Source organism: Seriola lalandi, unplaced genomic scaffold, assembly GCF_002814215.2.
Source record: "Seriola lalandi dorsalis isolate HSWRI2012SDOR001 ecotype SW California unplaced genomic scaffold, Sedor1 jcf7180002054824, whole genome shotgun sequence".
NCBI classification, from domain to species: domain Eukaryota; kingdom Metazoa; phylum Chordata; class Actinopteri; order Carangiformes; family Carangidae; genus Seriola; species Seriola lalandi.
In genome coordinates this window covers 323,300-335,455 of record NW_019525377.1, presented here as the reverse complement: position 1 = coordinate 335,455, position 12,156 = coordinate 323,300, and the positions used below count along the sequence as shown (strand labels likewise).

General features: G+C 45.1%; 1 protein-coding gene across 7 annotated transcripts in view; it reads left to right on the top strand.

Annotated features, from left to right (window-relative positions):
• rnf220a (ring finger protein 220a) overlaps window positions 1-12,156 on the top strand; it is a 174,518-nt gene that overhangs the window by 10,362 nt on the left and 152,000 nt on the right. For 6 of the 7 annotated variants that reach the window (XM_023426260.2, XM_023426258.2, XM_023426259.2 and 3 more), the window contains exon 2: window positions 3,606-4,831. In XM_023426260.2, coding sequence (XP_023282028.1) covers window positions 4,177-4,831 — 655 coding nt within the window. In that variant the 5' untranslated portion in view covers window positions 3,606-4,176. Of the gene's footprint in view, window positions 1-1,760; window positions 1,781-3,605; window positions 4,832-12,156 lie in introns of those variants that run through there. The other variant, XM_087179302.1, reaches the window with a different exon arrangement.

Sequence of the window (12,156 nt, the reverse complement as noted above, 5' to 3'; positions counted from 1 at the left end):
CCTCCTCTTCCTCTCAGTAGCTCATATTCCCTGAGTGAAATTTCCCCTCAGAATGATGTTAAAGCACATTGTTGTTGACACTGCAATTTCACCGACTGCTACAACATTGTCACTTAAAGTGCATATTTGACGTGAAAAGCCCTCCTCGCTGTTTGTGTTTAATATCGCACTGACAGCTGTATCATTCTTGCACACTGTAATCAAATTATGACAGCGTGGTAAATGTTCCCCCGTGACATTTTCTATTATAAAATGCATATACCCGGCGTCAGACAATGTGTGGGTGGTATCCCTAAGTGGCAAATGGGATTGTAAGTGGCACCGACTGACGTTACCTATGTGTGTGTGTGTGTGTGTGTGCGCTAGCGGTAATTGCACTTCGTGTATTGATGATATGCATAGGTGTGTGTCATCTCATCATGAGTGTTGGAAAACATCACAGACTTTTAGCAACTTTGTGACACCTCTATTAGTGTGATATTACAAGCCTAGTTTGGATGTATTATAAATTACTCTCTGACACAAACTGTTTTTAATGTGATTAATGGAGAACACACAAGAGAACAAGGAAGTTCTTGTTTTCTCCCTTTTCTTTCCTTGTCTCCTCTCATTTCCTTGTTTCCTCTCCTCTCCCTGTTTTCTTGCATTTCTTTCCTCCCTCTCCTCTCCTTTCCTTGTCTCCTCTCCTTTCCTTGTCTCCTTTCCTCTCCCTGTTTTCTTGCATTTGTTTCCCCTCCTCTCCTTTCTTCTTTCCTCTCCTCTCCTCTCCTCTCCTCTCCTCTCCTCTCCTCTCCTCTCCTCTCCTCTCCTCTCCTCTCACCGGAATACCCACCGTCCTCTTATTGGATTGGCTGCTTCATGTTGGCGGCCCTTCACTCACCGCCCCTCGGCCTGCTGGGTAATGATAATAAAATTGAAATATCCCGGTACTTATCAGTGTATTACCTCCCTATCAACACCTCCGACACACTCCTACTTTAGAGGTTACACAGGAGAAAGTGTGATCTGATCTACAGCGCGAACAGAGAGAGAGAGAGAGAGAGAGAGAGAGAGGACACTGGGCGAGAAAAGTGAGAAAGACAGAGCGAGGAAGAGGAGGAGGAGAGAGAGTAAACTGATAGACAGAGAGAGGGAGGGGAGACAGACAGACAGACAGAAAAGAAAAGAGTTTTGTCACGGCTACATTTTCAAGGTGCTATTTCCAGGATGGATTGTCATAGGTGGAGAGGAGAGGGTGAAAAGAGGAGGTGGTGGAAGAAGAGGAAGAGGAGGAGGAGGAGGAGGAGGAGGAGGAGGCGTGTAATGTGACTCTGTGGCATCTGTCCAGACCAGAGGCGTGTTAGCGTAAGCCGTTCTCAACACTCCACACTAGCCTACTGTACATTTGCGGTAATGTAAAACATCTCACATCTCCCCATCTCTCTCCCTCTGTCTCTGGGCCCTGTCCCCTCTCCTCTCTCTTGGCAGTTGTTGGTGTGTGTGTGTGTGTGTGTGTGTGTGTGTGTGTGTGTGTGTGTGTGTGTGTGTGTGTGTGTGTGTGTGTGTGTGTGTGTGTGTGTGTGTGTGTGTGTGCGTGTGCGTCTTTGTGTGGGAGGTGGAGGAGCGTGCCAAAGCCGAGATCAGGTTTGGAAATTGATTTGAATGAGTGTTGTGGACAGCTGATAGCTATAAAAGATTTTCTCCTTTCATTTCCCAGGGAGTTTCTCCTTTGATGTTGGCTGGTAGTCAACGCAGCTTTGAAGCTCGTCTAGAGCGGGCCAAGGCTGCTACTTGATACTGTGTGAGTTTGTGTTTGTTGTGTGTTTATGAAATGTGTGTGTGTGCGCACATGACTTCATGTTTGACCTTTTCAAGCCACTTTTATGATAATAAAAGTGAGAATATTGCTTTATCTCGTAGCATGTAAATTTGATCAGATAGGGGGGAAAAAAAATCGGGTAAAATTACCCTTGATAACCTATTTGCATTTCGTCATTTGTGTGATTTTTTTCTTATCCTGAAAATCCCACAATCCCTGATGTACTACAAGCACATCTTTACCTTCCCTAAATCTTAGCATATTGGCTGCTTAACAAGCCCAGCCACCTTCAAATTGCCCTTTGGGGATAAGAATCTCCGAAATGTTATTTTGTCGTTTCATCGGCTGCCTCTCCGCGTTCCTCAGACCGACCAATCGCACGCTCCGATCTAATCCCCAGGAGGGAAGATTCTAGTCTGTTGCTACGGATGCTGGGGGGTCGCGGGGTCAAGTACGGCTAATTTATTCACTCAGTCAGATTTCCTCTGGCTCGTGGATGGCAGATGGAGAGGTCTGATATGATATCACCCAACTGAATCACCCGAGGGAGAAGAAGGGAGGCAGCGACGGCGAAGGGAGGGAGAGATGGAGGGATGAGAGGAGAAGAGATTGACAGGGGAGATGTAAAGAGAAAGGAAGGACAGATAGTAAAATTGGGGGAATTAAAAGTGGTTAGATAGAGAGATAGGGGGAGAGGGTAGCATAGCCTGCAAAGAGTGTGGAGAGTGTTCGCCCCAGCGAGTCGGGTGTCGAGCTGAACATTGAGCCACATAGCCTCTTATCAGATGTGTGGTTGTGGGTGAAGTGTGGATGTGTGTGTGTGTCCTTATCTTAAGACAAGTGGTTCTGGTCCAATAAGATCCTGGGAGATGGTAGGAATAAGCCGCTTAGACCGAGATCTGAGATGGAGGGAGGGAGGGAAGAGAGATAGCGCTAGGAAGATCAGACGAGGAGATGAGGATGGAGAGAAGAGGAAGAGGAGGAGGAGGAGGAGGAGGAGATGGACAGATTAGGAGGGTGGAGGACAAGGAGGGGACATTTGGAAAGAGATGAGACGTGGAGGGTTGTGGAGATCGAAATGGAAAGATGTGATGTGGAAACAGTTTGGAGAAGTTTTTTTTTTTTTTTTTTTTAAGAGAGCAGAAGAGAAAGGGGAGGGGAAAGTGGGAGAAGTTTTGGGGTTTGGAAATAGTTCTTGGCTTTTTGTCAAAGGACAGGGATTTACAGGATTTGATCAACAGTGACACTTTTTCCCAAGAGTTTTTGAATTCGTAGCTTCAACAACAGTGTCCGCCTAAGAACACTGTGTCCCCAAAGGCCTTTGACTTCAAGTCTTGGCTTCCAGCGGCGCCTTTATTAAAAATTTTCCACTCAGCTCCCCCTCCTTTCCGCTACATACAGATCGAGGACAAGACATGTCTCCTCTCTGTGAAAATACCTCTCATTAAAACAGGACGAGGAGGTCGAAGAGAAATGTGAATTGGTGTTATGAATATTAAAAAGCAAAAGAGCTGATTTTAAGCACTTTTATAGGTTAAACTAGGACTCAGGGCTGTTTAAAATGGCAAAGGCCACAAGGGATCTCTGAACAGAGTATTTATCAAAGTGCAGGTGTTGTCTACTAAATATATGATCTGTAATTACATCACATTTCAAGTCTAAATGGGATTAAGCGGAGCGTTCGGTTGAGAGGTTACTTTGCTCTTGTAAGACCTTGTTAATGTAGAGCTACCCAAGAATCCTAATCTAAGTCATAGAGCTCTGAAACTGAATTGAAATCTAATGCTTGTGCTTTGTATCCCCTCAGTGTGGACACCACGTGAAGATGAGGAACCAGCTTTGATGCCCACCATCCCAGGACCCTTTGGCTTCCACAACACCTCCAACAAACTCTCCCAACGGGAGGCTTTTACCGCTTTGTACCCAGGAGGCAAAACTACATCTTGAAAAATCGTCGTATTTATTAATAAGAACCTGTTTCAAACTGTGAAGTCTGTAAAGGACTGGACAAACCCAGTGGCACTTACCTGGCATGGAATGATCTGAAGTGAACTGAGGTCAAGTGAATTTGACTGGAGACAGATCAACTCTCTTTAGTTCCACTGAAGAGAAATGAACTGAAGCTGAACCTGAACCTGAAACCTGAACTTTGGCGGACATTAATTCATTTCTTCAAGAATACACTTGTTTCCCACGAACGGCTCTTTTCTGAGCCCCTTCCTCCAAAAACCAAACTTGTTTCTCTAACTCTCCAAACCAGATTCCCTCACCTCCTCAGACCCTTTCCAAGGGTCTTGGAAATTGTCTCCAAACTAACTGGGGAGGAATCATTTCCTCCTCTTCCTCCTAAAATCCTTGCGACCTCCTTCCGTCCAGACATGGACCTCCACAGGGCAGCCTTCAAAATGGAGAGCTCCTCCTACCTCCCCAACCCCCTGGCCTCCCCAGCCCTGATGGTCCTGGCCTCTACCGCCGAGGCGTCCCGCGATGCCTCCATTCCCTGCCAGCAGCCGCGCCCGTTTGGCGTCCCAGTTTCTGTTGAGAAAGACGTCCACTTGCCATTTAACAATGGTTCGTACACTTTTGCATCAATGTACCACCGCCAAGGCGCAGTCCCGCCTGGATTCCCCAACAGGGACTTCCCTCCGTCCCTCCTCCACCTCCATCATCAGTTTGCCCCACCTAACCTGGACTGCTCGCCAATCAGCATGCTGAATCACAGCGGCGTTGGTGCCTTCAGGCCTTTCGCCTCGCCTCCGGAAGATCGGGACGGGGCGCCAGGTGGGTATCAGTCTGCTTTCACCCCAGCCAAGCGCCTCAAAGGCTGCCTGGATGCAGAGGCTTCTCCCCACCTGCGGTACTCTGATGCAGAGGGGAAAGAGTATGACTTTGGAGGTTCTCAGATCCCTCCCGGAGGCTCACCCAGCAGCGCCCTGAAAGCCGTGGAGGACAGCGGGAAAAAGATCTTTGCCGTGTCGGGCCTCCTGTCTGATCGAGAGACTTCCTCCAGCCCTGAGGACCGCATTGAGCGCTGTAAGTAGCAATTTATTATTATACTACAACCACAAAACTCCAACCACACTGAACTATTCACACAGATGGTGAGACACTGGATTGTCCCTCTGCTAGAGTCTAGACTTGGAAAGTCTCTGACGAGGAGCACTGAAGCTGTTCTCCTTGTCGTAGACCTTAATACAAATAATTCAAATTACTGGACCTCATTGCATAATGTGCTCACGCCAATAAATACATTTACACATCCTCTCTTCCAGTGCAAACACAAATCAGCCTCAACATGCTTGTGATATTATGAAAATGAGATGTTATTTTGCATATTTTGGGGAGGTAATATCCCTTGTCCAAATGTCCAAAATCTCTGATATAAATTAGACACACCGCTAAAAGCACAAGTTGTAATATAACAGTCTTGTATCCAGTCTTGTGTGCAGGATCTTCACAATGTTACACCTCCAATACTTATTTTACATTTTAGCAAAACTGAAATAACAACTTGTACAACCACCATGTTTTAGGACTAATGCACAGACAGCTCTTGATTATTAAACCTGCGAACAAGTCACATGCAGCAAGACGCATAAAAACAAAACGTCAAATCTAATTCTAGCAAATAAAAACCAAGGTAAAACTAAAAGACTGCACATTTTCACACACTAGCACAACACACGCCGATAAACAATCCCATCTATGTTCTCTTGTCATCATCTCTCCTGGCTCCCCCTATCCTTGTTTCACAAGTCCACAAGCTCCGCCGGTCACATTAACATTCACCAGTTGAAGGATGCCATTTGGCCCTCACGCACTGGGAATCTGATTAGTATTTGTGTGTGTGTGTGTGTGTGTGTGTGTGTGTGTATGAATGACTGGTTCAGAGACCGGCCATGCTCTTTGCCATCAGCATTCATCATAGCTCTACGCTGGCAGCCCCGTTGCCAAAAGATTTACCCACATACCCAAAACCTTGGCAGACTGTGTGTGTGTGTGTGTGTGTGTGTGTGTGTTTGTGTGTGTGTATTAAAAGGGAGGTGGGAGAGGAGTTGTAAGAGCTCCAACACACAAACACACAAGCCTGCACAAACACTCTTCCAGACACACAAACAGCTCTCAGCATGAGCACCGACATCTCCTACACATGTCAACAAGCTGCATCGGATCTCGGTGACAAATTAGGAAACACAGACATAGAGACGTGCTCGTGCTGTCTTTCTCTTTCTGTATTTTTATAACGATTCACTCTCTCCTCTTTTAAGTTTATCATATCCCTCCTTTTTTTTTTTTTTGTCTTTACTTCACTCTTCCTTCTTTCCATCCTCCTTCATCTTTCAGCTTGTGTGTGTGTGTGTGAGAGAGAGAGTGTGTGTGTGTGTGTGTGTGTGTGTGTGTGTGTGTGTTTGAGGGATGCATCCTTGATGGAACATATGAGAGACAGAGGCGACGACCTGAGACTGATCCGATAAAAAGACCACCGCAGGAGAGACAGAGAGGGTGAGAAAGAGAAGGATGAAATTGGGAAAATGACACCCGGCGGCTGGCTGTGGGGGAATAAGAAAAGAGGAGAGAGATATCAAAGAGCACATAAAGTGAGAGAGGAGATGAGACGAGAACAAAGACACGAGAGAAAGAAATATGGAATAAAGCGATTTTAGAGAAATTAGATGATTTTACTGAATATCCAGTTCTGTCTCATGTGCGTTTTCACTTCTTGTGTCAGATATTGGTAAAGTACCTTGTGGTAGCGCGAGTGTTGAGTATGTCAGTGCCATATGTGCCACCTTATCACTGCACATTCATGAGCACTACGACTGAAGCCAGAAATAGAAAGGGAGATGGGTGCAGGGCTCCTGTGCTGTCTTTTGGAACGGCTGAATCTGTATCTAATCAGGTTAAATCTTGGCACAAGTAGCCTCCACCTCCACCATAGGCTTCTAATGCAATTGGATGTGCAGAGGCACTGCTTACAGAAAAGAATTATGGGTTCTCCTTCACTGGGTTTGGCTGTCCAGTGGAGGCGTAAAGAACAAACAACACTTTGGTACAATCCCATGAGGACACAGTGCTCTCGCTGCTTCTCGCTGCTTCACACACACATTAGCTAACTAGCAAGCCTCCGTGTGCTGCTTCACACTTTACAGTAGCAGCGTCTCCACAGCCCCGCGGTGAGAAGAGGTTTATAATGCTCGGGATCCCACAGTGTCATCACAGATTCTTTTATAGAAACGTAAAAAAAACAAACAAACAAATAATTACAACTTGTAGATTAAATCTCAAAGGTTTTCCAGAACCTCTCCCACTACAGGCTACATGGCTTTAGGGTGCGTTCACAGCAGCATGACAGTGTAGATTTTAGAGTGAACTTTGAACCACTTGTGTGTCAGTAAATATGTATCTTATCTGTGTAGATATTATTTTACATGGACACGATCTACCACTGTCATTAAAACGCTGATAACGCCTCACTAAAGTAATTACACACGACTGATGATCATTTAGATTTCAGAGCAGGACAGGAGACGGTTCCTTTGGCTTTTTCCTTATTTCGTGAACATCTCAACAATCCCAGTCGTGTGGACGAGTGTTTGATCGTCGGTCGCTGTTGTAACAATTCTGTTCAGTCGTCTCCAACCTCTTGTGGAGTTTTGACAAACTAATTTTTCTGCTCTCAACAGCATTTAATGGTCTTTATGAGTGAGTGAACTCTATTTTGAGCGACTTTGAGGCAATAACGGCTAGATTTCATCTTCTTTTTACTTTTTTCCGATCACATCCTGATCATGTGAATATTGATACCGTGTGCGGATACAGTATCTCTGTGTTTCAGCTCTCCATGGACGATGACCATCTAAAGACTTGCAAAATCTGATTTGGCGAGTCAGTTGAATCCACTGTGTCTTCTAAATATCTACATTTATAAATCACAGTGTCATCACTATGGACACAAACCAATTCAAATGGATCTGTGAAATGCTAATTTTATCATCTAATCCCCATTCAGTTGATTGATTGATCCAATTATTGATTGATTGATTGACTTTATTGTGCACCTCAGTGGAAATTTGTCTTTGGCTTCTCCCAAAGTACAGGAACCCCCCCCCCCATACAATCAGCATAACACAACAACAACAACAACAACAACATTAAAGACTAACAACGTAGCCGCCAGTAGTGTGAATGAGCAGCTAGCAGCAGACGGTTAAATTAATACCGCAGAGCGAATGTAAATAAAATGACAAGATGAGTATCAAGTGTGGTTTTGTGTTCAACGACTATACGGTGTAGGGAATAATAGACGTATATTGTTGTTTATGTTGATAGTTAAAAATAAAAAGTACAATGTAAACTTCACAGCAGATGAATCGAAGTGACCAGATCTTAAATGTGATGCAGATCCTCAACACTTACTGCTTTTACATCCGTCTTGCATTCATCCGTTATCTGATCACAATCCAATCACCTGTCACACAGGTTAATCCCACGTGTGAAGGTGATCCTTGCGTCTTTGCTTGAAAAAAAAAAAAAAAAAAGGATATTAAACAACTTGAAAAACCCTACAACCCTAACTTCCCTGCACGGCGCTCTGTGGAGCTAACGGCGTGCCTCTCCAGGCAACAGTGGCCTACTCTGCGCTAAGCCCTCCCAAATCCCCGCACCGCGCCGGCAGGCACGTCGGCTGTTAACTAAACCCGCTAACCTGTCAGCCGCTAAACCTGAGCATAAAGGCCCCATCATGCCTTAAGAGGACTATGCATGTCATATTATTGTAAAAGCTATTACCGTTTACAGTATTCACACTGTGAGGTTTTAGCAGGAGAGTGAAGGGATACAAAAGGTTTTTTTTTTTTTTTTACAGTAAAAGAGAGAATGGAATTATGGGATGTGTGATTGGAATTAATGGGAATGTTGACAAGTGAAACAATCCGCCCCTCGTCGTGCACTTTTGTTTGTTTGCAGAGGGTATTTGATGTTTTTGCACGACGTGTCGATGTGGAGGTTTGTGTGTGTGCGCGCGCGCGTGTGTGTGTGTGTGTGTGTGTGTGTGTGTGTGTGTGTGTGTGCCATCTCTCCATCATTTTTCCATCCCTCCCTCCTTTGCACCCCCCCAACTCCTCTCCATGTGTGTGTATGTGCATCTCCCCATATGAGAGTGTGACAGCTGTAGTCTGTGTACATTCTGTAGTAAGTTTGTTTACATTCTCTGTGCTCTCCACATTTACAAGGCTGAGAGATTTACACTGAACCTGACCCTGAATACCTAACCCAGCTTCTTTCTTTCTTTCTTTCTTTCTTTCTTTCTTTCTTTCTTTTTCATTTTTACAATCACAATTACAGTAAATGCAAAAAAAAAAAAAATAGGCAAAAAAGTAATTTAGAAGACAAATGTACAATTGAAAGAAAGAAGCAGGAATCTTTGGCAGCAAAAGAAAGAAAACACAAATTCTTTAAGCTTGGAGCGAGGGGAAGGAACGTATGAGGAAGGGGGGGTGAGATAAAAGAAAGGATAAAAGCAATAAGGGAAAAAAAGCGATGTGGGAAGGAAAGAGGGAGGACGGTGAGATGTTGAGCTGAAATGCAGATCCCATCTGCCTGACTGAAATAAAAAGCAGAGGAATTCTTCAGACAGGTAGATGGTAATAATATCCACAGTGACCGGCCGTGCTGCAGGAGGGGGTTTCAGTTAAATAACACTGATGCACAGACACAACGTGCCTCCTTTGACTGCAACTTATTCCCATCAACGTATAACAGTTTTAATGTTTAACCGAGTGCATCAGCCACAGCTGTTAAAACACACAGCGAGAGACCTCCTCCGCTTTTCTTCTGTTCTTTTTTTGGTGTTGCCTCCTTTCTTTGTTTATCTTTATCTTTTTTTTTTTTTCTTCCCCTGTGCACCGAGCAAATGTCATGTGTGTTGTTTCTCTCAGGGTCTCAGAGTAGCAACAAACTGTGGAACGCTAAAGAGAAAGAGAAATAAATGAAAGTCGCAGCAGAGAAAATAAACTGGGGAGGAAAAAATAGAGTTCTCACAAAGGGAAAGATGGATGAGACTGATTCTGATGTTGATGGATGACGAGGGGGATTTTTGTTTTGGAGTTTCGCCTCCGTCTTTGGTTCGATGCCGTCATTATACCGCGGCGACTCCTGCACAGACTCACCTGTCAATCAAGCATCCAGCTGTTTTTTTGATGTTGTTTGTTTTTTTTTCTCTCTCCGATCATTTCCTTGCGTTTCTCATTCTGCTGTGGCACATAAGGGGTTAAACAAGCAGCCAAGGAGACAGAGACACTCATCCTTCTCCTTGTCCTCAAAAAAATACCCCCCCCCCCACTCCCTCCTCTCCCCTCCCTCCCCACCACCTCCATCTCTGCCTGTCACGGTCTAGTGGCAGGGTTAAGTTAAGTAAGAGTGTTCTAATAATTAGGACTGGGACTCGCCTGCCCGCCCGTGTGTGTGTGTGTGTGTGGTGTGTGTGTCTTCCTGTCAGTGCTTAGCCAGATGTTAAAAGGCTTGTCCCTCTCATGTTGCCTCCCTGTCAGTCTCCACTCTGTGCCACACACACACACACACACACACACGCACAGACACGCACACACACACGTACATCGGGGACTGTCCTACTTGTGGTGGCTTTGTTTACCCCCCAAGTGTGTGCCCTTCTGCCCTTCTGGCAGCTCCCCCAGGGTGAGGAGTGTGTGTGTGTTTCCCTGTCAATACCATCCTCCACATATCTGATCCGTCCATACTGTGCGCATACTGAACAATCACAGCTAATGGTGTCTATTTACCGTGAGTTTGGGATGTTAAAGTTTTGTCTTTTGCTATGAGAAACATTTTAATTGACATATTTTAATGAAATTCTTCGATGGACCGACGAAACATTTTCTTTGCATCTGTTTTTCAAGCCATTCCTTTCCCCCTCCCTTTCTCTCTCTCTCTCTCTGGGTGGTAACTGGGAGTAAGCAGCGATTGTCAATGTGTATGTGTGTGAGTGTGTGTGCTTGTGCAATTGTGTGTGTGTGTGTGTGTGTGTGTGTGTGTGTGTGTGTGTGTGTGTGTGTGTGTCACTCAGTGTGAATCTTGTGGCCATTGTTGCAACGCTGCGCAGATCAAGGATTAGTCGCTTCCTGTCGAGCCTTTTGTCGGCCCAGCCACTCCATTTGGACACAGATGACTGTGTGTGTGTGTGTGTGTGTATGGTGGAGTAGGTTACACAAATGAGCCACTGGAGCTGGTGTAAACCAAATGAAGGAAGGAGAGCGGATGAGATGAGAGGATTCCCTCTGTGGCACGCTGCAAAATTCTTCCTCGGAAGTCATTTCATCTCGTTTTTTCGCTCGGATTTCTGAAAATGAGCGAACGCACCTGCTGATGCTGTGACATAACACCGTGCCTCCTTTATTCCCACTGCTGTTTTATTAGATTCGGGAATGTTTTTTTTTTTTTTAAACAGTGGAAACTTGTACAACACAGGCTGATCATTGTGAGGACAGGATGTCACTTTGCATGCTGGGAACTCTCTAAACAGGTTGCTTTGAAGAGGAAAATGAGCATTTGTGTAGCAAACACAGACGCATTCTCTCTCTCCCTCTCTCCCTCTCTCTCTCATTCACACACACACACACACACACACACACACACACAGAGCCAGGTCTGTAACGTCCCAAGCTCCGGAATTCCACTTTGTTCCCATGGTGATGTCAGCTTCGGCCAATAAAAACCCTGCGTTAAAACTCCACTGAGCCTCATACAACCGCAGCACACCTGGCAACACAGCACACATTTAGCTTTTAATATCTGTACGCACACACACACACACACACACACACACACACAAGCTCACATAAGGTCATGGCATGCCTCAGCCCTGAACTTCTCTGTGTTTTACATTGTGTTACAGTTGGTGAACTTGATGCAGGATTTCTTTACAGCACAAAAGCTCATTGACTTTTTCTTTTTTTCTTTTGCACAAAACTCAAATATGCTGAACCCTGTGTGAGTGCCAGAGTTTCTGGCTGTAGTGATCCCTCAAGTCATGATTTAACTTGACCAGAGAATCCCAGTTAATGTGAAATTGATAACCAGTACTTATGTGTATTCAGCCCCCCCCCCCCCGCATGGTGTGGCAGTCTTATTTCTTATTTCTCAGCAGAGCTCCAGAATTCAGACGCCTACTAATGCAGATGTGTTAAAGGATTCTTTTCTCTACAGTCTTCCTGCCTCTCTCTCTCTCTCTCTCTCTCTCTCTCTCTATCTATCTCTTTCTCTGTATCCTTCTTCTTCTTCTCTCTCCCCCTCCCTCCCTTCCTCCATTCTGTCCTCATCTCCTTCTCTCCTCTCCTCACCCC